Source organism: Scomber scombrus, chromosome 23 (genome assembly GCF_963691925.1).
Source record: "Scomber scombrus chromosome 23, fScoSco1.1, whole genome shotgun sequence".
Classification (NCBI taxonomy): domain Eukaryota; kingdom Metazoa; phylum Chordata; class Actinopteri; order Scombriformes; family Scombridae; genus Scomber; species Scomber scombrus.
The window spans coordinates 12,066,097-12,089,467 of NC_084992.1; the positions used below are offsets into that span (position 1 = coordinate 12,066,097).

General features: G+C 36.8%; 3 protein-coding genes across 3 annotated transcripts in view; all 3 read left to right on the forward strand.

Annotated features, from left to right (window-relative positions):
• Positions 1-23,371, forward strand: part of acap1 (ArfGAP with coiled-coil, ankyrin repeat and PH domains 1) — a 479,281-nt gene that overhangs the window by 242,785 nt on the left and 213,125 nt on the right. The gene's annotated exons all lie outside the window — the stretch shown is intronic.
• Positions 5,479-9,733, forward strand: cnpy4 (canopy FGF signaling regulator 4). The gene is made up of 6 exons (XM_062444993.1): positions 5,479-5,629; positions 7,010-7,136; positions 7,563-7,659; positions 8,015-8,137; positions 8,378-8,495; positions 9,123-9,733. The coding sequence occupies exons 1-6, from the start codon at positions 5,545-5,547 to the stop codon at positions 9,263-9,265; spliced, it is 693 nt and encodes a 230-aa protein (XP_062300977.1). The 5' UTR covers positions 5,479-5,544; the 3' UTR covers positions 9,266-9,733.
• Positions 10,202-13,609, forward strand: LOC134005537 (zona pellucida sperm-binding protein 3-like). The gene is made up of 8 exons (XM_062444461.1): positions 10,202-10,360; positions 10,509-10,627; positions 11,808-11,911; positions 12,490-12,664; positions 12,885-13,002; positions 13,083-13,168; positions 13,255-13,385; positions 13,495-13,609. The coding sequence occupies exons 1-8, from the start codon at positions 10,202-10,204 to the stop codon at positions 13,575-13,577; spliced, it is 975 nt and encodes a 324-aa protein (XP_062300445.1). The 3' UTR covers positions 13,578-13,609.

Here is a 23,371-nt window from a genome sequence, read left to right on the forward strand (position 1 = left end):
GGGAGGCCTGAGAGGAGTCTGATAGAAGAAAAATAAAAATACATGCATGGTTCAAATGCTGCTTATAGTTTAGGGTTACACTGATATGTCGTTAATATAAAATGTTTGGGCTTCTTTATGTTGTAATATTAAGCCTTTATTTATGGTCTAATGTGTCTGATCTTTCCCCTGTAACTGGACAAGAGGACAGGAGAGGGACACTGCATATAACTTTAAACAGAGAGTTCTTAATCCTGTATAATATTGTAAAGCTTGACTACATTATCAGATTAATATTATAAGTCCAGTGGAATCAATATCACAATCAATATTACAGTTAATATCAATGTGGGAACTGTAAAGTAATACATAATTGGAATATTAAATGGTTAATCTGCTCTGATAGACCACCAATGATGAGTAAAAACATATTCTGTGATCAACACTGGATTACCATGTTTACTTTGTTTAAAAGATATAAACAGTAAAGGTCAAATTAAGCCTTGAATATCTTCGTTTATATAGTTCATCAGAAATTGTTAAAATTTGCAAAAATAAACTAGCATTGGTCATTTTAAAATATAAGGGAACAAATAAAGGATCAAGTTATTTGCAGACAACATTAATGTCTATACCAAAAGTTGTGCCAGTTCAATAGTTGTTATAGCTATGATATACTTATTCCTCTAACAAAAAAACAAAAGTCAAGAAGATCACCAATGTCACTTGGACTCATCCTCTGGGATTCAGGAATGCCCATAAAAAATTTTGTGCCAATCCATCCATTACAGGTTGAGATATTTCACTGGATAAGTAAAAAACCTGACTTGCGAATGCAATTAAACAAAAATGCAGGGGATCAACAATGTCTGTAGGATTCATCATAAACATTTCATAGTAATCCATACTGTAGTTACTGAGATATTTGAATTTTAAACAAAGTGGTAAAGGGTAAAACAACCTGCAGTTTTCCTTGCAGTTTTTTACTACTGCACTATTATTACTACTCCTACTGAGATCATCTTTCAATTTGAATTAGTCTAAATTATATAATGCAACAAATGTGAACATTAAGTTAATGTGGACCTTAAATTAATGTATGAACATTAAATTTGAAGTGTACAACGGCTATGGAAGTCTAAAAGATTATATTACACCTCCCAGAGAGTCTGTGTGTGTGTGTGTGTGTGTGTGTGTGTGTGTGTGTGTGTGTGTGTGTGTGTGTGTGTGTGTGTGTGTGTGTGTGTGTGTGTGTGTGTGTGTGTGTGTGTGTGTGTGTGTGTGTGTGTGTGTGTGTGTGTGTGTGTGTGTGTGTGTGTGTGTGTGTGTGTGTGTGTGTGAGTGAGGGGATAGGGTGTGGACAGCAGTAAGGTAATGGTACCGTTTTAGTCATCAGTGATATGAACTGCTGGATACCCTGAGTCAGCAGTATTTGTGATCATCAACTGGTGTGTGTGTGTGCGTCAGTACCAGGGTGTGATTCTGTGCCAACGAGAGTATGCCAGGTGCACTGTGCGTTACGTGTGTGTGTATGTGTGTGTGTGTGTGTGTATGTGTGTGTATGTGTGTGTTCATGTCGGGGTCAACTGAGGGGCCACAGATGAAACCGTGCAGGTGCTTGTGCTTGCGAATACTGTGCAGGTCAACGTGACTGATGTGTGGTTTTGGTTTTCTTGTATCAGATTTATGCAAATCAAATAGACCATAAATTTAAACTTTTTTATGTTTAAATAAAACATTATTTAACTTGTGATTTTAATTTGCTGACTTCAGAGTTGCATATTAAGCTAAAATTGTCCAGAAATTAGTTGGCTTAGTTTTTCAGGAAGAATTCTGGTCTATATTCAGGTTTGGCTACATTAATCTTGATATAAAGTCCCCTATTGAGCCAGGTGCAAATAGATTCAAACTATCCCTTTTAGTGTGTGACATAATGTCAATTATTTAGCACTTTCTGTACTTTAGTTATTTACTATTGTCTTTTTAAAATTTAATTTCACTTTAAATCCACTTTAAACTAATGTAATACATTTAAAAAAAATGTCTTTAATTAACTGTATTTAATTTATGTTAATTTCTTTTAACAATGTGTCTATCTATGTAAAGCATCTTCGAGCACATTAAAAGCCCTGTAATAGTAAAATGTTTTATTATTCGTTTATTTTGCTCATCATTACAGTTTTTCGGATATTAGTAACATAGAATACCTCTGATACTGCATAAACTGATCTGATACTCTATGATTTATTATTAAACTGTAAGTAGGTTCACACCTTTATTTTGAACCTATAAAACTGCAGTTTTCCATGAAATAATCCCAGAGGAATTGATTGGTAAATAGTGTAATGTTAGCCGTTAGCAATTTGGCAATATTTTACACTGGAAAGTCCCACCAGTAAAAAGGCAAGGCTTTAGTTTCAAGGGTTGGCACGGGTGTTGCCAATTTCAACACCAATTACAATCTTATAAAGCATTTGAAAATACATCATGCAAAAGATAGCAATAATTATCACATCTATACAGGATTAGTAGTATACAGCTGTTCAAAAGTTTTAACGAAGTGGCATGGGATCAGTACTGGCTATTGGCCAATGCAAAAGTTCAGGTATCAGTGTTAGTACTCATCTTCACTTTCATTCAGCTTTTGCTACTGTGCTACTTTACTAAATGACATTTTTCATCCTGTTTGCTGTTGATGTGTGTGTGATGTGTTTTTTCTATGCTGAACAATAAAAAACTGAACCAAACTGAACATGTAAATATACTGTATGAACAAAGAACATGCTGATAGGCAGCTAGACATTTTTCTAGACTGAAAACACTGATCTGACAAGCTTTTGTCTTTTTTAAGCTGATTTGTTAGTTACTATATTAAACTGCAAGTAAATACGATAAGATAAAAGGTACTTTATTAATCCCCAGGAGGGAAAATTGAAGTTAAATTACACAAAGTGTAAAATATAATTACACAATAAACACTTACTGATGATCCAGTAAGTGTTAAAAGCCCAAATTCTGACTACATAACTTAAAGACATTTAAAAAGACATTTAGATAAAAAATAAGCCTATTTTGTCTCTCAGCAGTTATTCATGGAATCAAATTAGATTACCTTGAGGCTTACACTATATGACCATATATGTTTGTTTTTACAAAATACAGGTAAATGATTTTACCTTTATGTCACTGTAGAAGCTTCCCTTGCTCTCTTCAGTTCAGACTATTCACTGAACCCAAATTTCTGTCCTCCTTTGCTCATTAAGCAGAAACCTCTCTTCCATTTGGAAATGTTTGATTTTTTTTTTTAGAGACTCCCAGAGCAGCATTTGTCTTCTCTTGCCTCTTCTGCTTCTATATCCGTGAGTCAGCTGTTTAAAGCCGGCTGACTACATCCAGAGCAACGCTTTCCTCTTCTTTCCTCTGCAACTGTCAGGAGCGTGTGTGATTCATCTCCAGCGGGCTCTCATCTCACGTTTAGTTTCCCTGGATCTGGATTTTAAAAGAAAAAATGATATTACAAGAATGTAAGAGGCTTTATGATGCTTACAGGATAAAGATACAGCTCCATGTGAGCCCTGTGAGTCTAATGGCTGTGTATCATCTGAGTGTGTGTGCATATGTAAAAGCCTCTAGAGTAGATGTACGAGCTTGTGTGTGCGTCCATGTGCATACAGCCGTGACACACAGGGCAGGCTGTCAGTGCTGGTGTAACTCTAGCTCCCTCCTCAGAGACAATAGACAGACGGTCACCACGCTAAGTGACATAACACACAATTATAGCAGTGGAAACCCTCAGAGCAGCAAAACAGTACAGTTGTAGCAGATACTCTTGAGTTTCAGACACTCAAGGCGAACACTTTATCCACTGACACCTGTGTGCAAACTGCTGTGCTGCTGGAGAACATATGTGTTTTCTATGTGTGTGGGTGTTTGTGTGTCTGTGTGTGGCCGTATCACTTACTGCTGCTTCTGCTCTTCTGGTTGGTCATTCTGCACTTTTCTGCCTTCTTCTTTTCCCCCTCATACTTCAGCTTTTCCCACTCTTCACTCTTCTTCCTCACACAAGTGCTCATTTTAACATTGCACCCCACTTCTTTCTGTCTTATCTTTTTGGTCTCTTCTCCTCCTCTCTCCTCGCTATCTTCTCCTGCTCACAGACTCCTGGAGTATCTGTTGCTGTCGAGTGTGTTGCCCCTGACACCTGAGAAACCAAAGAGGTAAGCACCTTCTATTTTAACTGCTTCCCTGTCAAATACCAAGCCAATTATCCCCCATTTTTGTGGGATTAGCCCGTAGCAACAACTCAGTGCTAATAAACAAGAAGGCATGTTTAAAGTAAATACATTCGTTTGCCAATAGGATGTAGTTATTTAACTTGAAAAACAGTCAATACTCAATCCAATTCAATTTTATTAGATCAGATTTGGCTCTGAGAAACACATTCAAGGACAAAAAGGGGAAAAAATGCTATTTAACAACACCATAAAGCTGATTTTACAACAAAATATGAATGAAAGCAGTGTAATAATCAGTCTTGTTAATATTTTTTATTCTTTCCTTACCAATTCTGTTGTGTCACTAAATAATATAACAGAATTGAGTTGATGCAGCTTTTCCACCATTAATAACAAAAAATGGCAACATATAGATAATTTAAGACTGTCTAGTAATTCCTTAATCTGTGGTGAAAATTGAAATAAAAAAATAATATTTATCTCCCAAAAAAAAAACTATACAATCCTATTCCTTTTCTGACACACCCACCAACACATTGACTTTAACACAGGTTAACACAGTCCCTAAAGAGCATCTTAATGTAAAGTTTAATTTATAGCTGTCCAAGTTATTATCATGTTCTACCTTTGCACATTATTCTACTACATTTAAAATAACTTCTGCCAATGTCATTTATGTGGAATGTGTTGTGTAATATTACTTTATTTAATATTTGCTTTACTAGAACACAACAGAAATCATAGGTCACACAAATAATCACAAATTGTAATGAGAACAAAAATCCTTTGTTGCAAATATATTAAGAATAGTTTCAAAAAAGTTAGGGGGGAAAAGCTAACTCAATACTCTTACTTACACATTTTTTTAAATGTGTATTTAAATATGATTATATAAGGCTATACGTTTGATAGATCACACAGAACGTGAATCAGTATAATCTCAAATATCCATGCAATCAACACAATATTGAAAAGTCGACAAAACAAAAACAAATAAACAATCAAAACTAGCAATAAAAGCATTTATTTTACTTGTTTCAGCTTTGTTTGTGGCAGTAATGTTCTCAGTTGTGTTGTCATGAACTAATGCCATGTTATACAGATGCCTGGTTTAACTTCTGTAAACAATAAAGCAAAAAAAAAATCTAATGTTGGTATTTTCTTCTATCGATAACCTTCCCTTAAATCCAACTATCAGGCATCGATTAATCTCCTCTGTTAGTATACACCACGCATGCGCAGTCGCAATAATCAACAGCTGGTGTCGATGTGGCGACTGTAAAGTTAAAACGTTTATTTCGTTTTTTGGTTTTTAAAAGAAACTGTTGCAATGAAACTTTATATCCTAGCTTTGTTTTGTGTCTGCAGTTTAGTTAAAGCAGAAGAGGACGAGAGACTGCCGAATAAATGCGAAGGTAGGACCAGAAAGTGTCTGACACAGCTAGCTGCTGGTGCTATTTAATGTTCTATTATAGCATTATTACTATTATCATTATTTACTGTTGAATAGATGAATGAAGATGAGGTACATACTTGAGAACAAAATGCCTGGGGCTTCACAAACACATATAGAGAGACACTTGAATAAAATAAATAAGACAACAGAATAGAGTTAAATAAAGTCATTAACCATTATACACTCATTAACAGTTTCTGCTTATTAGTACAAGACTTACTGGTCTGCAAGTGTCGTGGAAATTGTCTGAAATAACTCAACACAAAGATGACATAATACACTAAATAGTGCTGGATTGAAGACTAAAAAAACAATAAGGACAGCTACACACATAGTGACATCAGCTCATCTCAACGAGCAAAGAACAAACCTAACCTAATATAGTCTCTGAAGGAACAAATAAATGATCTGTGATTGGTCAAACACGTCAACCTAAATGACCACAGCCAATGGCAAATAGCCACAAAGAAATACATTTGCATATATGCATATTTATTACCCAAAAGTCATGTAACACAAGGGTGACTCTCACCCCTGGACACAGGAAAGTCAAGTCTTGAACCATAAATGATCAACACTCAGTTAAACATGTCCTGCCCTTTCCAAGACCCTAAACTTTTACCTTATTAACACAAGTCAGGAACCTGATGACCACCAGACCCCTTTATTTGGTACAGGGTCAAGGCATTGGTCATACATCCACTCTGAACTTGTATCTTATCTTGCAAGGAAGTAGCAGTAAACGTATTAACAATAGCAAAGAGTACATACTACAAGACAGCATAGCTATGAGGCCAGAACAGTGCACAATGAATTAACTAACACTCAACACCTGTTGCTTCTTTACTTTTACATAAGCACTGCTTACATTCTTAATGGAAACTTAGCTAAATTTGATGACTAAGCCTAAAATATACCATAAATAAAGTTAGAAACCTCTTGCCACAGTCTGTTAGTACAGTAACAATGCCAAACTAAATGTGGCACAGTGTCAGCATTATGTAGGCCTGGGCAATATTTCAATATTATATCAATATCATACAATTAGACTGGAGATATCATCTGAGATCTTAATGTCTGATGATATATAATAAGTGTTGTATTTTCCTGGTTTTAAAGGCTGCATTATAGTAAAGTGATGTCATTTTCTAAATTTACCAGACTGCTGTAGCTTGATATCAAGGTATATCATCAAAAATGTTGATGTTTGATTTTGTCCATATCAGCCATCCTAGTCTAACATGTCAGCGCATAGTCTTTGACAAGCTTTTAAGTACAAAGTAAGCTTGTGAAAAATAGTTTTTAAAGGTTTTATTTCTGTATGTTTCCTCTCTGTCAGTGTGTAAGTTTCTGTCAGTGGAGCTGCAGGATGCTCTGGAGAAAAGCAGCCGCTCAAAAGAAGTTCTGGAGGTCGGACAGGTGCTGGACACAGGCAAGCGCAAAAAGAAGATAAAATACAACACATCGTAAGTCACCTTTCTCTGAATATTACTTTAATATGTAGTTAGAGGAGAAGACTGGTGTTTGAACATGAGAGTTTCCACGTGGTAAAATAGTGAATTGTTGAAAAAGCTTTAATGATTTTCTGCACCGAAAGTCTGATTTCATTCAATAAACTGAGAAGTTAAATACTGTCTGTTGTATGATGCATTTGCAGAAAGCCAGTAGTAACATCAACTTGCTGCATAAGCAACAAAAACAAGATGCAGTAGTTAAAGTTGACTATGAAACCTTAAATCTCAATAATCTTTTAGGCCTCTGTCAGTATGAAGCCAGAAATGATTATCTAAATCTGTGTTGAAGGGAAATTACTGATGACACTAATATAAATGTGTTAAACTTTGTTTTGTGGGAAACTAATCTGAGTCTCTTGTCTTGACTTTTGGTTTTAGGGAAACTCGGCTGACTGAGGCGGTGGACAACATATGTGAGCGCATCCTACAGTACAGCGTTCATGCAGAGAGGCCTGGCAGCCTCCGCTACGCCAAGGTGAAGTTAACCTGGCTGCATTTTGAAACGTCTCAGCTGCAGAAACTGAGCAAGCAAATAAAGCTGACATGTTTTCCACCCAGAAAGGAATTTTAAATTTCAAGTACAAATTGTGAAATGAGTGCATGACTCAACATTGTGTAAATCCACTATCAAGAACCCTTTTTTTCATCATTTATTAAATTATTTGAGAAGCCTCATGTATTTTTTTAACAGTGACCAACATTGATTTCTGTAGATTTATAGTACACAAAACCTTTCTCACAATACGTGTTCACTTTTTGGCATTTCTCCTCATTTGCAAGCATGAATTTATGTATGAATCTGACATATATCTTGTTTTTGTGTGGCGCAGGGTACCAGTCAGACCATGGAAACTCTGAAGAGCCTGGTCCACAAAGGGGTTAAAGTGGATCTCGGCATGCCATACGAGCTGTGGGACGAACCCTCTGTAGAAGTGTCTGACATGAAAAAACAGGTCTGTGTATGCTTGTGTGTTTGTGTTTACCTGCTGTAAACTGTGTAACACTGAAACTTTCAGAAGCCTCAATAAAATGTAAATACATTCTGTATTTCCAAAAAATATTTTCCATATTTATCTTGTTGTCATTGAAAAAAACCTTCTAAAGTATTAAATTATGCTGGAATTCAGAAAAACAAACCATAGCAACACTACAAAACATTAAATCTAGTACGTCTGCTTCTGTGTGTGGTTCAGTGTGAGACCATGCTGGAGGCGTATGAGGAGATCGTGGAGGACTGGTACTTCCATCATCAGGACCAGAGGCTGGAGAACTTCCTCTGTACGAGCCACGTCCTCAACATGTCAGAACGAGGTACGAGACGCAGAGAGAGGGGTGATAGCTAGTGATGTTTATGCTGCTTAAAATGCTTTAAATTCAGCTTGACAACATGTGCTGAAGTCTCAGCGTCTCATTTAACGCTGGAAAAGTCAACCAATTAGTCCAATTTTCAGATTTCAGCTTCACTCATTTGCTGCTAATTTTCTGTTTTATTTTGGAGTAAATGTAATATCTTTGGAGTTTTTGATAGTTGGTCAAACAAAAGAAGCACTTCAGGGACGTGTTGGAACTTGTGTAGAGAACCTCTCCTCTATTTTTTAACAGAAGTTTACTGGATAATGAAAATAATTGTATGTTACAGCCCTACTCAGTTCAGATTACAAAGTCAGATGAGACACAAACGTCACACACATATAAGAGAGGAATTGATTTTAGTATCGCCAGTAATAGTATCATACACTTAACCTACTTTTCTGAAAGAGCACTTTTTCAATCATGAGTTACAAAGTAGCTCACAGAGATAAATCAAAGACCAAATAAAAATAGAAAGAGAGCAGAGCAACTGGATTTAAACACATCAGTGTTATAGCCTAAATCAGAAGTGCATTTGCATATAAACTTCTCCCTCTCATGTGATTATTTTTTCTCTCTATCTCTCAGAATGTCTGAAGGAGGTGTGGAAAGGAGACATGGGGAGAAAAGGAAGGGCCAAGGAGTCAGCAAGCAAGAGCACTGGAGAGGAAGGAGCAAATAATAAGGCAAAGGAGGAGGAGGGGAAAACACACGATGGTGGAGAGCTATGAAGGAAACATTTTTAAAGGAACAAACACAGCCAACAACAGAAAACCTCAATTGAAGCTTTTGGCAGACAAACTGCAAAACAACAGACAGAAGCTGAGATGTATGATCTATTGCTCTGGTACACATAATGAAATTAAAGCTGAAATTAGCTCTTCTGTTGACACAATTTCTTGTGCCAAATCCTATAAGTTTACATTAAGAGTGATAATAGTGTGAGATGATACTTTACAGTATTGAACACTAAATTTCTGCCATGAATGAATCATGTTACCTGTGTATAAACTGTTGCACCTTTTTAAACACTCAGTTATTTGAACTGTTATGTTTTTAAGTCTTTACCAGTAATATTTGAGACCTTTGAGTCTTACATCACATGTAAACGCTGTTACATCTCTCCTTCTGCCGATATTATAAGGCACATATCAATACTTTTTAACCCTGAATGCAATATGTACAGTTTTTCATAGTGAATAAAATCCTTTTTTTTAACAACACTGTCCTTTTTTTGCATGTTTTTACAGAACAAATGTCCTCCAAAGTGTATAAACAAGTGTGATTGTTACTGTCTGCTGGTCATTAATCAAGCATGATTAGTTGCAGGTGTGCTCCTCTTGGTTCATGTTTGTTTTTGACAGCCACAACTTTAGTCATTAGATGAGAACACCACAATGCCTCTTATTTCTGTGCATTTTACATTTTCTATATATGTTCTTTTCAAATTGGTTGCAGTCAGGTGCTACACTTATCAAACCAAACCTCTCTTTTTGTCTTTTTCTGACTTGGCTGCGCTTGAAGCAAACTCATGGCACCACACAAACAAACCAAACACTCACCCTCAGAGCGACCACAGGGATCCCGTTGGGATAATAACTGCAGCCGGAGAGCACAAGGTGAAGACCTTTGTGGTGAAATGTCACGAGGACAGTATCGAGGTCGTAATGAAAGCTTATCTGTTTGACCCTGCTCGGCCTGTGGAGCCCACACACTTGAGGATCGGACCTGTCAGTGCTGCACACAGTCACTGCACAGCCAGGGTGTCTGGACACGGAAAGTACATCATCAGAGCAGCACTGACTGACTGTGGAGGCAGAGTGATGGTTGGTGAGCTTCTTTATTATAAAAATGTAATGTCAATGCTGATAACCAGAAAACCACACCTTTAAATCCTCTCTATGCAAGGACCATGCAGAAGCTGCTCTATGCTGCCATCTAGTGGCTTTACTTGTGTCCTTACACCTGTTTTAGTTCACAGAGAATGCCATGCTATACAACAACATACTGCTGTACTCTCCTCCTCCAAAATTACCTGGAGACAACTTTCAAGTGGAAGGAGCTGCCATTCCTGTACAGTGTAAATATAAAAGGTGCTTCTACACAGATAAAATGGTCTTTTGTGGTTTATAGGTGTTGCTGATGCTGGGAAAGGTTAGTAGAGGAAAACCTAGTGTGTACACAGGCAGGTAGTCTAGCTTTAAGTCACATATCTGGGTTTTGCTTTGAAATACTGAGCAAAGACAGATTTTTACAGTGGGGCTGCAACATTGGACTGCATTATTTTCATTGTCAATCCTCTAAAAAAAATGACAAAGTAGTAAATACAAAAAATGTCTGTATTCAAAGAGAATTTACAATGATATTAAACAGAGAAACGTAGCAAATCTCCACATTCGAGGTATTTAAAACTATAAAAGCTCCACATTTTTTATATTTTCTGAGTAATTGATTTTGATCAACAGTTTTTATTGACTTTGCTCGTAGAGTAAATGGAGCAACATACATCGTACCCTGCTACAGTTTTAGGTACTAAAAGTAAAATGCCATAAATTGTTTTTATTTATCAATTAGGTCCACATTAAATGCAGGAAACAGAAGAATGCTAAATTAAATCAATCACACAAATTGATCACACTGCCTTTTAAAACAGCACCAGTCCTCTGTGCAACGTTTTTCAAGGTCAGTTGTTTTAAGCATCTGGGAGAACTTGCCACAGTTCTGTGGATTTAGGGGTCTCGGTTGCGTCTGTCATCATCTAATCCCAGACTGACTCCATGATGTTGAGATCAGGGTTCTGTGGGGGCCAAACCATCTGTTGCAGTACTCCCTGTTCTCTGGCTGTATATTTGGGGTCATTGTCATGCTGCAGAATAGATTTGGGACCGATCAAATGCCTCCCTTGTGGTATTGCATTATGGATAAAAATCTAAACATCTAAAGTGCCTAAAACCTTTGTGCGGTACTGTATATACACAGAAATAAAAGGACAGAAAAATACTAGTAATCCACAATAGTGACCTGTCCCACCACCTACCCATATGTAAATCTAGGTGCAAATAATTGCCTTGACTTGCAATCAAAACTTTACTGAATACTGAGCCAGCTAACAGTAGGGAAGACATGGTAAACTCACACTGTAAAAGGTTGCAATGATTTGCTTTGTAACATATTTTATTTTCATTATTTCATGCACATTATTCCCAGTTCTGCTCATAATTTTTTACTGTGATGGAAGTGGTTGCCAGGTTACTGTCTCCCCTCACCCAGCAGGAGGTACACAGTGAGCAGCAGAGCCCTGAAATCGACCTGGAGTCCCCTTATCTCCATCCACTCAACTCATCTCGACCTGGACTTCCAACTCAGACTCATGACAAGTGGGTTGCTTTCAATACTGTATGATACCTTTTAAATAATTATCGATAAATCGTTTTGTCTATAAAAAGCTAGAAAATAGTGAAAATGGCCTTTTTATATAGCTCTTAGTGATGTATTCATGTGTCTTGTTTTGACTGATCAACAGTCCAAAATCCAAAGATATGAAAGGCATCAAATTCATCTTAGAAACAGGAAATATTTGGTATTTTTGCTTTTTTTTTTTAATTAAAAAAAAGAGACTAAAACAACTAATCAATTATCAAACTAAGACCACATTCATTAAATACAAATAACATTGAATAATATATTTCATGAATAGTTTTTCAAATAGGTTTAGCTATCTTCACTTAAAAGTATGCAATAGTTGTACCATTTACATACAAAACAAGACTTTAAAAACTAATGTGATATGTGGTAATGATTAAAAAGTTAAATGGTTAGTTATTTGTCTTGCTCAAAAATGCTAATTTCACAGGATAAAGCCTGGTTAAAAGAGATAATATTCCCTATGCACTCCCTGACAAATAAAATCATATTTTTCGAAATGAATCCTTGTACTAATTGTTTCTCTCCTCAGATGACTGGAGCAGTGAGAGAAAGTCATCTGTTTACTTCCTGGGTGAGATAGTCCATATTGAAGCCTCTGTAGATCATAATCATCTTCCTCTCCGCCTGTATGTAGACAGCTGTGTGGCCACTCTGACCTCTGATGTGAATTCTTACCCCAGATACCCCTTCATAGACCACCAGGGGTGAGTTCTGTGTTTAATTATATGTCTGCAGTAGTTAATTAATGAAAGAAAAGGAGGAAACTACTTCCTTTGATCACAAGTCGATGACCTAGAGGCCCAGATATTGCTGGCATAAATCTGTCCAGTTCCTGTATCCTGTTATTATAAAATGCACCCAAATCACTGATCTAATAAAGGGAAAACAAGTAAAATCTGATAAGAATACATCTGTGTCTTACAGATGTTTTAAAGACTCCCAGTTGAATGGCTCCAACTCTCGTTTCCTGCCTCGAATCCAGGACAAACTCCTCCAGATTCAACTCGAATCTTTCCTCTTCCATCAGGATCACAGACACACTGTCAGCACTCACTCCACAATTTTCTTGTCATATCAATAAGTAGAAAAATGGCTTAGTATGCAATGTACTATCTCCTCTAGATGTATATCACATGTCACCTGGAAGCAGACCCCACTTCAAACAATAAGGACCTGGAAAAAAAGGCCTGTTCTTTTATGAGCGGAAGGTCAGTTTCATCAGTCTCATAAATTTTCTCTCTACTGTCTATTAAAAAGCAAAAGCTGTGGGTCAAATGTCTTTTTTATCTATTAGGTGGAGGTCAGTGGATGGAGAAGACGATGTGTGTGAGAGCTGTAGCAAGATTCAAGAGACAAATCACAGCAACAATGATGAGCCCGGCCACAAGAGGGCACCAAGGAGTAAAACAAAGTACAGACTGAATGGTATTGCCTTTTCAATATGAGTGCAACAATGTTTTATTAAGTGCTAAATACTTTTAAACCTGAATTTATAAAAAATGACCAACTGAACTTTGATTTTCTGTGTTTGCAGAGCTGCAGAAGAAAACTACTGTTGGTCCAATAATATTTCTCCCCAGGAAGGCTGAACACAGTGGAAATTACAAGCTGTATTAAATTTATTGGGTTTAATAAAAATTATATTTGTTTGTTTGCAGACTTAAACTTTGCCTACATGTCTTCCCGAAAGGAGAGCAGCCTTAATAATGTGTTGTATTAAATATATATATATATATATAACAGTAAACAGTAACTATAGCTGTGAGAGAAATGAGGATTTAAAAGTACAATATTTCCCTCTGAAACTTAATGAAGTAAAGGTAAAAATCAGTTTTTCAGTACTTGAGTAAATGCAGTTTTTTCCACTATTGCACACTAAACAAACATCTGGAAAAAGCCTTTAAGATCACTTGAGTCAAGATTTTTTGTTACACTACTGACAGTCATGAGTGAACTTTGACATACAAATGTTTTTTTGTTTTATTCCATTATTTAACCTTAAAAAACAACAACCCAACAACTAAAAATCATTTAATTCTGATTTACTTTAGCTGCCTGCTTGCAAAAATATACTTTTATATCATCTCATCTCTTTCTCCAGTGAAAGCTGAAGACCACAGTTTCCACATGTATGCGTTATCAGCTCTGTGATCAACCCGTGTAAAGGAAGAAAAGAAATGTGCATGGTATTAGTTCAGTCTTGTTGTGCTCATGTCTTGTGGGGTGTTATCATGTAATACATTTCAGCTGCCTGGTGTTGACAAATGTTGACACTAGCTGCCTCTGCCTCATGACTAGCACAAACAAACGAGGCTACAATAATAAACTACCACAGGGAAAGCAATCTCACTGCAGACTGAACAATTAGATTTCTCTCGTCAGCTGTGAAAATTCAGCTGGACCATACGAGTATCCAAACACTGACATAATGAGCAGGCACTAGAGACTAAATTGGATATGAGTGACTGTATAATGTCACATAATTGCTAACAAGGCAGAAAAACATCAACCACCAGCTGCAAAAAGGCTTAAAACATACCCAAAAAAAACCCTCTATTAGAAATCTTAAAATATCTGAAAGGTCTGGGGTTATTTTTGGAGATACTGCCTTTGCATTAAAGTTTAGATATTCTAATAACCACAGATGTTACTTATATTAAATTAAAACTGTAGAAAGTGAAAATGTGACTTCAAATTTTCTCTCTTCAATTTCATTTGCAGGTTTAGTCCGTGAATACAACTTAAAAGGTCATTAATCAATTTATATAATATATTTCATTTAATACATCAGTCACAGGGGCCATTTTTCAATTTACTGTACAAATACTTTTACATTACTGTATTAGTACAGTAAATGATCTGAAAATACTTCCTCCACCATCAGTGTCTGACAATTGGATTACTGAATGAAATGCAGTTAAAAGCTCCAGAAAAAGCCATTAAGACATTGAATCAAGATTATAAAGTCAAACAAAGCGAATTGATGAAAGTATAGTTGATGTAACCTTGCATGATGTTCACCACTAGAGATCAGATTTTGGCGATTGTATAGCCTACAATGGGTTCCTGCAATTTTCCCCTGAAGGCAACAGATTAACCTGCAATTTGTTGTTGGGTCTTCATCCGCTGCAGTACAACGGTCTTCTCCACATCTCTGTCCAGCACCTGTCAACACTTGTGCCAAACACAATGTGAAGCAAACTTAGAAAAACAAAAACATTGCATTTGGATTCATGGCAACCAGGATGATTTTCCACTCTATAATTGCCAACCGTGTTTTAGAGCCAAACCCTTCAGTCAAAGAAGTTTTTTTTCAAAGACATCTTTCTTGCTGCATTAAAACAAGAAACAAATCACCGTAGTTACCAGCAAGATTGATTATGATTGATTATTGGAAAAGAATTGTTTTTCAAATGCAAAATTTCGGCAATCAGTGTCTGAAAGAGGTCAAGGACAGTTCATAATTTCCTTCCTCACCATAATGTTACATACATTGGAGAATGTCAGAGGGAAGGAAACATGATCTTCTTGAAGCAATGTGTGGAGGAGGTGACTGATACCAGGAACTAGACGGGACATGTGAGATACATTATACAAGTTAATAGATTTTCTTACAGCCTCTGAACCTTGATATCTCCAAGTCTAACGTGTAGTGAACTGCATCTCATTGTTAAAGTTTTATTTCCTGAAGAAGCTGCTGTGTTAAAAGACTGGCAACTTGGTAAAAATCTTCACTGGCTTAGTAGAGAAGAAACCATTTATATATTAGCCTTGAGAGACATATATATAACGGCAATAAACAAACAGTACATCGTACATAATATCATATGTTATATAAACATAGATTAAATCTCACTAATGGCAGCAAGAAGTGTATTTTAAAGCAATAGCAAACAAAGTAATTTAATAGAGAAGTGGGTTAAATATATAACACAAAATTGAGAACTAATATTTCCCAGGCTCTGAAAGTTGATTTCCCAGTATCCACCAAAATTATATTAAATTAGCTTTTTATCCAGAATTTTGTCCTTTCACCTGACCACTGGACTGCAGGATCTTTGAGCTCATGACATTTGTTTTAATAAAAAGATTTGGATCCAGTATTATGATAATTGAAATATTCAATTTCAGAAATTACATCAATCTTTTTATCCTTGATGAGATTAATCAAAATTAGCAGCTGTATATTGGTTTTGGACAAAAACACCTTTTTTATCTTTCCACTTGCCACTGTGTTCATGTCCAAAGCAGTTGTTATCTTTACAGCTGATAGCTTGGCTATTTTTTTGCATATCTGTATACAAGAGTGTCATCGGCATATATTCACAGTTATATTTCTTGACAATGATGTGGGAATTTTTTATTTTTAAGATATCTTTTTAGGCTTTTCTTGCCTTTATTTAGTCAGTAGCTGGCAGATAGGCTGACAGGGAACAGGAAGAGATAGATGGGAATGACCTGCAGCAGTCCCTGGTTGGATTACAACCAGGGACGCTGTGAATAGGTGGCATGCGCTCTAACCACTCAACCACCACGGTGCTCCTGATGTGGGAAATATTTAAGAAATAAGTTGAATCCTAGGAGGGCTAACATTGTTTCCTGGGGTACACTGGTTGTCTTAAATTAATGTTTTCCTTTCTGAGTTGAATAAATGTAAATTTGATTTTATAAATCACATTTAGCTGATTGATCGATTTTCTTTGTTTATTAATGCTCTATAAATCAACACATATGTATCTCATCTGGATTTAGTCACTTTCTGTGTTCTTCATCAGTTTCCACAGATTATCATTAAAACAGCTTATTTTGATTTTAGATTTTTTTCCTGTACCTTCACAGTAAATATGTCCCTTACAGAGTTAATTGTACATGCATCCCATTCTTTTGGTGCCCAAAGTTGTGTTCAAGTTTTTCATGGTATGCCAGTAACAGAAATACTGTGAAGTGTGAATGAAAAAAAAAGAAAGAAAGATAATTAAATCTGATCATTAAGCCAAAGTACAGTGCCTCATTGTTGTACTTAAAATATTTAAGCATGGCTAATCCATCAAAGCAGATGCCTATATGTTATGAAATCTGCTCCTGTCATTGTTGACCTTTATAATTACACCTGCATGGTATTTTGTTTATTATGATTTGACTCTTAGCACACTCTTTGCTGCAGGGTATAAATGTTGGCAGTGTTAAGCACCTGTCAGGGACCACCTCATGAGTTTTATTAAGCAATTAAACTTTTTTCCCCCTATTTTTCAAGGATGATTTCTTTTATCAAGTAGTGTTTGTGTTATTGAGATTATTTATTAAATGGTCGCAATTACTTCCACTTCCATCCCAGCTCAATGAAATCTCTCGAGCCTCGGTGTGTTTATACTGCCAAGGAGGAGTATTGACGAATAAACGTGCTATTTTGCCTCTCAATTTACTTTATTGCACTTGTCTTGCGTCCAAGGATAGCATTTTTTAACTGCACTGCAACTACACACACACACACACACACACACACACACATAAAGCACACCTGGGGAAACATTCCTCGAGGGAAGTCATCAATCAGTTTTATGGCTTTCTCTGGGAAAGTTTCCTCCTCTCCAATCAAGCGTCTTCCTCCCTCCCTCCACCTCGATTCTCTTTCCTTATATTTCCATCTGTATCAGTTTTGCTTCACATCTGAGAACCATCCACTCCAGCCAATTAACTTTAACCATTTTTCCTATTCCACTGAGGGATAATTGCAGCAAAGTGGAGAGTGAGATCTTTGCATGTATAATACGAGATAAGACTACTGCAACCGGCTTCTCTCGGTGTCCTCAATTTGCCCGCCAGTGGTAATAAACCTTAGGCAGAGAAGCTGTGCTGTGTAAAAACTGTTCTTAACAAGCCATGAAATGTTCAATTGAGCCTTAAAACTAGTTTTCTCTTAAAGACAGAAAAGTTTCCGAGGCTGAGAAAATTCCACTTGTCTCACACAGATGAACCTGCTTCAGGAAAGTTCATTTTCTCATGATAATGATTTTTTGTTTTCTTCAAACCTTGCCACCTCCTAAACAAAAAAACTACTAATTTCAGATGAAACATTTATTAACATTTATTAAACTGATAATTGTAATTTGCCACCAGTTGTGAAAGAACTATCAACATATTTTAATTATGTAAAAGTAATGTATTTTAGAAGTAAAAGTGTTTTAGAAAAATGTATACCAGTGTCAAAAGTTGGAGCACTCAGTGTGCACAATGGGCCTTTTCAGCATGTTGCATTTTTAGGATTATTGATGTATGAAGTGAGAGCAGCATTTGTTGTGGGTCAGGGTGGAGGGTAATTTTATCCTGTTGCGTAGTTTAATCTGTAACAGTGCATCATATTTTACAAGCTGACAGGGGTGGAGGAAGTATCCAGATCCAGTAGAAATACCACACTGTAAAAATACTCCATTAAAGTTGTACATTGAAAATAGGACAAAATAACATGACAGAAGTATAAATTGCAGATTTAAAAGGTATAATCCTTTTAGGTGTTATAAGTACAATAACTTTAAAGTGTCAAAAGGGAAGGTTATCACTGCTGTAATACAATTTTTTACAAATATTGTGTGTATAAACATAAAATGCAAAGTAGTCTGTAACTATATCTGTGGGGTAGAAGTATTTTTAAAGTAAAATAAAAGTATTAAACAGTATTTTTTTTTAAAGTGTAGCATAAAATGACCAATTCAAGTGTTACAAATACCTTAAATGTGTATTTAATAAAGATGCTTCAGTAAATAATATATATGTATACACACATACACATAGGAGTTTCAGAACAAAGTAAAATGGATTCTGTATAATGAATATCTAATTAGCAAAATTTCTTTGGGGGGAATACAGTTTGTCAGAGACATTCAGAGGATATATGGTGGGTGTTAACATTATTGGGCAAAGGAAACGTTTTTAAAGTGTTTTAACACTGAAGTCAACAAAACATTAAATCTAAAAAGATTATCGGCCCTGTTGGACTCATTTTAAACCTAAACACCACGTTGGATTTGAGTTTGATGGATATATATTTGCCATATGAGCCAGTTTGGCAGATGTGCGCCGTGCGTCAAGCAGGATGTGATTCCTCTCGAGGTGGGAGCACTTGGCTCAGTTCAGTTACTATAAGGAGAGACGCACCTCCCCACAGATCCCGTTAATTTGCCCCCCTCCCCTCCCCTCCCCTCCTCCTCCTCCACAGTACCCGGTGTGTTGCCCCCTCTCGGCAGGTCTGTCTTCTGCTCCTCTCCAGAAGCGCTGGAGCTGGATGTCCGGACACTTGCTGCGCTGCTCTTCATGATCAGGAGGGACCGCAGGAGCAGAAGAAGTAAGGAGAAGGAGAATCACTTGGAGGCACATGGTGAGCTCTTATGATTTACCTCTTTCTTAAATGTCTTTCGCAGATACTTGACTGTGTGAAGTTTTAACTTGTCATCTGTTGAATTCGCGCGTAATGGGCGGCAAGTCCGATCCTGTTTTTTTGGCACTATAAGACGAAGCAAAGATAAGGAATCCATTCACAGAAATTTTATTTGGAAACTGCATTAAAATGTGCAGCAGAGGAGTTAGTAGCACGATGCTGCGTGTTCTGCTCTACACTTTCTAATAATTTACCAAACGGACTAAATATCCTGACATTTTATCTCTTATCGTTGCTCAACTTATTCTTAGAAAATCAGCTGATATAGAAGTATTTCAGGCTATATTTTTATCAATTTAATTTATATTATTAAATTGCACAGGTCTGGGCCTTCAGGGACTTAAACTATTGGGGTTTGTTTTACTGTATTTGACGGAAGTTTGATGGTTAAATCTATGAGACCACAGCAGGCCAATGTGTAGTCTTAATTATGTTTTTTTTAATTGTTTAATTTAAAACTCATGTCAACATAAAACCAAAGATTTTAGCTTTAGCTTTTCCCCCCACAAATGAGCTTGTTGTAACATGTGCCGCTGGGACAATCCACTCTTTATTATAATATAATTTAAGGCATTGATGTTAGATTTGTGTGTCATTGTAGTCTAATGATGCAGATAAAATTGAATATAACAATCTAAACAGTGACATTACACGCCAATGAAACAATTTTTAATTAGTTGGAATGGATCATTAATTAGTTGATGGATTGTTGAAATCATCCGTCCTAAAAGCAGAACACATGCAAGACAATATTTATTTCTTTTTTCTTCTTCTTTTTTTAAAGCCGTCTGAATCATGTATGCCTACTTAAAAAGCTGACTGATCAAGTTGCGATAGAGTAACACTATAAATATTATTGTTTCTCTCAGGGAGATAAAGCTAATTGACTGGAGCCAATTTCTGCTTAACAAGTGCAATTAGCTCTGCAGAATTGAGGCAATTAGGCTCCGGGCTTCACTGTTAGCTCTTGCCAAAGTAATCAAACTAAATATGATAAACATTTATGTTCAGTGAACTGTGGCGAGTGAATCATTATTCTCAGGTCCATTAAATGCAACGCCTGCATCATGCGTGTGACTGCAGGCTGTTTGCCTTTTAAGGTTCGTCTGTAGTTAATTTGTTTTCTTAAAAATCCCTTTGCAGGACCAGTATGAAAGAAAATATACCGTATTTGCTTTAATAGACACATGACTGTATTGTTAGGATATTGGGGCGTACATTTTTGTATAAATGTCAGCACAATTTTACAGTTGAGGCCTTTTTGGCAGTGGTGAAAATTCAAACAGGCTGTTATTTAGCCTATTTCTTTTCATAATCTGATAATCATTAAGATAATAAATTATCTGACACATATCCTGGGTGTTTTTTATTTGTTTTTGTGCTCATAAAAGCTGCAGCTCTGGCCAAAATATAGTGTTTTTGTTTTAACTCCTGCTCCTCATTAGTAATAGGCTGTATGGCACCTTGTGGATTTAATTGACACGCAATTACAACCATAGGGCCTTAATTTTTCCGTCATGCCCGAGGTTGTCTTTGGCGTGACTGCAACATGAAATCACAGTGATTTCATTTCCATCTGTTTTTCAATATCAACATGTGAAGCCCCCATGGAAAGCGCCTTGCCAACTTGTATGAGAGCCTGTAAAGGAGGGGTGGGGGATTGACAGGAAACTTTAAATATCAAGTGGGTAACATGTGTTTTTTTATTTAAAAGTGAAGCAGCAGGGCTCATATGGGTCAATGCAGAGGCAGAGGCACCCTCCGTGCGCCTGGGGAGGTACACTTGGCCCCTGGAGGCCCTTGCACATCCACTGGATTGGCAGTTTGTTGGAGGTGCAAACATGAATGACAGAGGCCTTTAGCTAAAGATACAAGCAGTGATAATCCATTTTGTGCTGTCTGTTGCTTCCACCTCCCGGGCTGCCCCACTAAAATTAGATTATTACACCAAAAACAGAACTCCTGGAATCCGCTCCGTGTGGAATAACACACACACAGGCTTCAACTGTGCAGGCAGGAATGCAGTTTGGGAATACAGGCCGCATACGTAGCCTTTCTCTTCTCACCCAGTGTTGTATTTCTGACCGGCTGAGGACAATTGCAAATTAACAAAGGTGTCAGTGTGGTAACATGCTCCAACAGGTGCCTTGGTTCAGCTTCAAACATGCAGGCTATAAGAGCTGGCTTATATAATTGATCATATTTATTTAAAGGCTCCGTGTCTTAGAGCAGAGCAATGTAGAAGCCTGGGAAATCTTCCCAGTGACTGTCAGCTTGGTCTCTTTTAACTGCACAGTCTCCTGTTTATTTAACCAAAAAAAACACAATTTATTCTTTTTTTTAACTTATCAGAAAACAGCCGAGCAATTGAATTTAACATGTTTGCCTCCATCTGGCTGTCCAGAGCTGCTGCCCATGACGAGGAATGTTAAAATGTGTGAGACAGGCCAAATCCAGCTCATCTGCTCACCAGAACAGCTCTAGACCAAGACTCTAAAGTGTGAACAGGCCAAAGTGAGTTAACAGGTAGCTAGAGACAGAGTCCCACGCAATTTCCAGAGGTTCCCCCGCTTTATTGCAGGAACCTGCTGCAGTGCTCATTTCCTGCAAATCATGAGAAGTGTTTGTGAAGCAGCATGAAGTTCTAAAAATCTCCTCTTATTGGTCAAATTGCTTAAAAAAGGCCAAGTCACTCGTGTGATGATCTTTTTCTGACTTTCCTCTCTGTACTCTATTAACTAGGTTCTTTGCCTTGCATCAAGATATGACGTACATATACAGTATGCAAAATGTAGAAATAGACACAAACCAAATATTAGCAAAATAAACAAAAAAGAACAAAGACTTCAGTGGTGCAAAAAGCACATTAAAAAAAGACCAAGCTTCAAGCTTCCTGTTGTATTTTCTCAGATAATTGTTCATATTTCAATAGTTACAGCCCCAATATTCTCTTGAAATACAGTCATAAGTGCTGACTTTGCATACTTGCAAACATTTTATATTTTATAGTTGTGTTTTTTGTTGATCATGATTTTTAAAAAACACATGCAATCAATTTTGATTCAATGTTGTGAGACAATAAAACATGAAAACGAGATGGGTGTATACTCTTTATAACCACTGTTTATGCACAAATTCACAAACTACAACACAATTTGTATTGTTTTCACCAAACCATAATTAAAGGCATTTGTGTTTTTTTTCCTGACATCAACTTTTTGGCTTCTTCAAGTTCACCAGGCACTTAGATTTCAGTGTAATGAAAAATGAAGGAAGAGGAGTTAAATTAGAAAATAAATATGGACTGCAGCTTGTTGCTCTGGGCTTTGAGCACGAACATGAGCGGTGGTCTCCTCGCTCTCGTCTGTTGGACTGTGCTGTAAACATGCCCCCAGGTTGTCAGCAAGTATTTTTCCAGCCCCTTGCCAGCCAAGCATAGCTGCTTCTAAAGATCACCGTCCGGAGATGTTGTTGATCTCATCATACGACTATTTGGCTGTATAAGCTTTTTGAAAGACGGAAATTACTGCCAAGTCATTTCAAAACTTTGTCTGTGATACATTTTTCCTCCAAAATCAATGCAGATTTGCATTTGTAAAGGTTACTGTTTGCACCTTAGACTATTTTGTGCAGTTACCAGTGAGAATAAAAATGGCGATGATATTGACCTCTTTCCAACTATTTGTTGCCATTATGCAGCCATGCCAAACTGGTGTAAAATACCCATGAAGTGTGGTTATTGCATGTTATTCTTATCAAAAGTAATATTAATAGTAAAAGCCGCTCATCTTTAGCATGTTTCTTCTGACACTCTGGCTGTGTGAATTTATGGAAAGCGGCAGAGAAAAAACGTTGAAACTATATCCAGTGGGTTACGTTGGCGGTGCCAGACAGATGATCTGGTTTCGGAAGAAGAGAGAGTCTGGATTTGGCCTAGAGGGGCGCATTAAAAAACCTCAGGGGCCTCTCTCAGATGAGC

Coding starts and splice junctions, on each gene's coding strand:
- cnpy4 (XM_062444993.1), top strand. CDS start 5,545: ATGAAACTTTATATCCTAGCTTTGTTTTGTGTCTGCAGTTTAGTTAAA. Junction 8,138..8,377: donor TGTCTGACATGAAAAAACAG/GTCTGTGTATGC, acceptor TGTGTGGTTCAG/TGTGAGACCATGCTGGAGGC. Junction 8,496..9,122: donor CCTCAACATGTCAGAACGAG/GTACGAGACGCA, acceptor TCTATCTCTCAG/AATGTCTGAAGGAGGTGTGG.
- LOC134005537 (XM_062444461.1), top strand. CDS start 10,202: ATGAAAGCTTATCTGTTTGACCCTGCTCGGCCTGTGGAGCCCACACAC. Junction 11,912..12,489: donor CCAACTCAGACTCATGACAA/GTGGGTTGCTTT, acceptor TTCTCTCCTCAG/ATGACTGGAGCAGTGAGAGA. Junction 13,169..13,254: donor TGTTCTTTTATGAGCGGAAG/GTCAGTTTCATC, acceptor TTTATCTATTAG/GTGGAGGTCAGTGGATGGAG.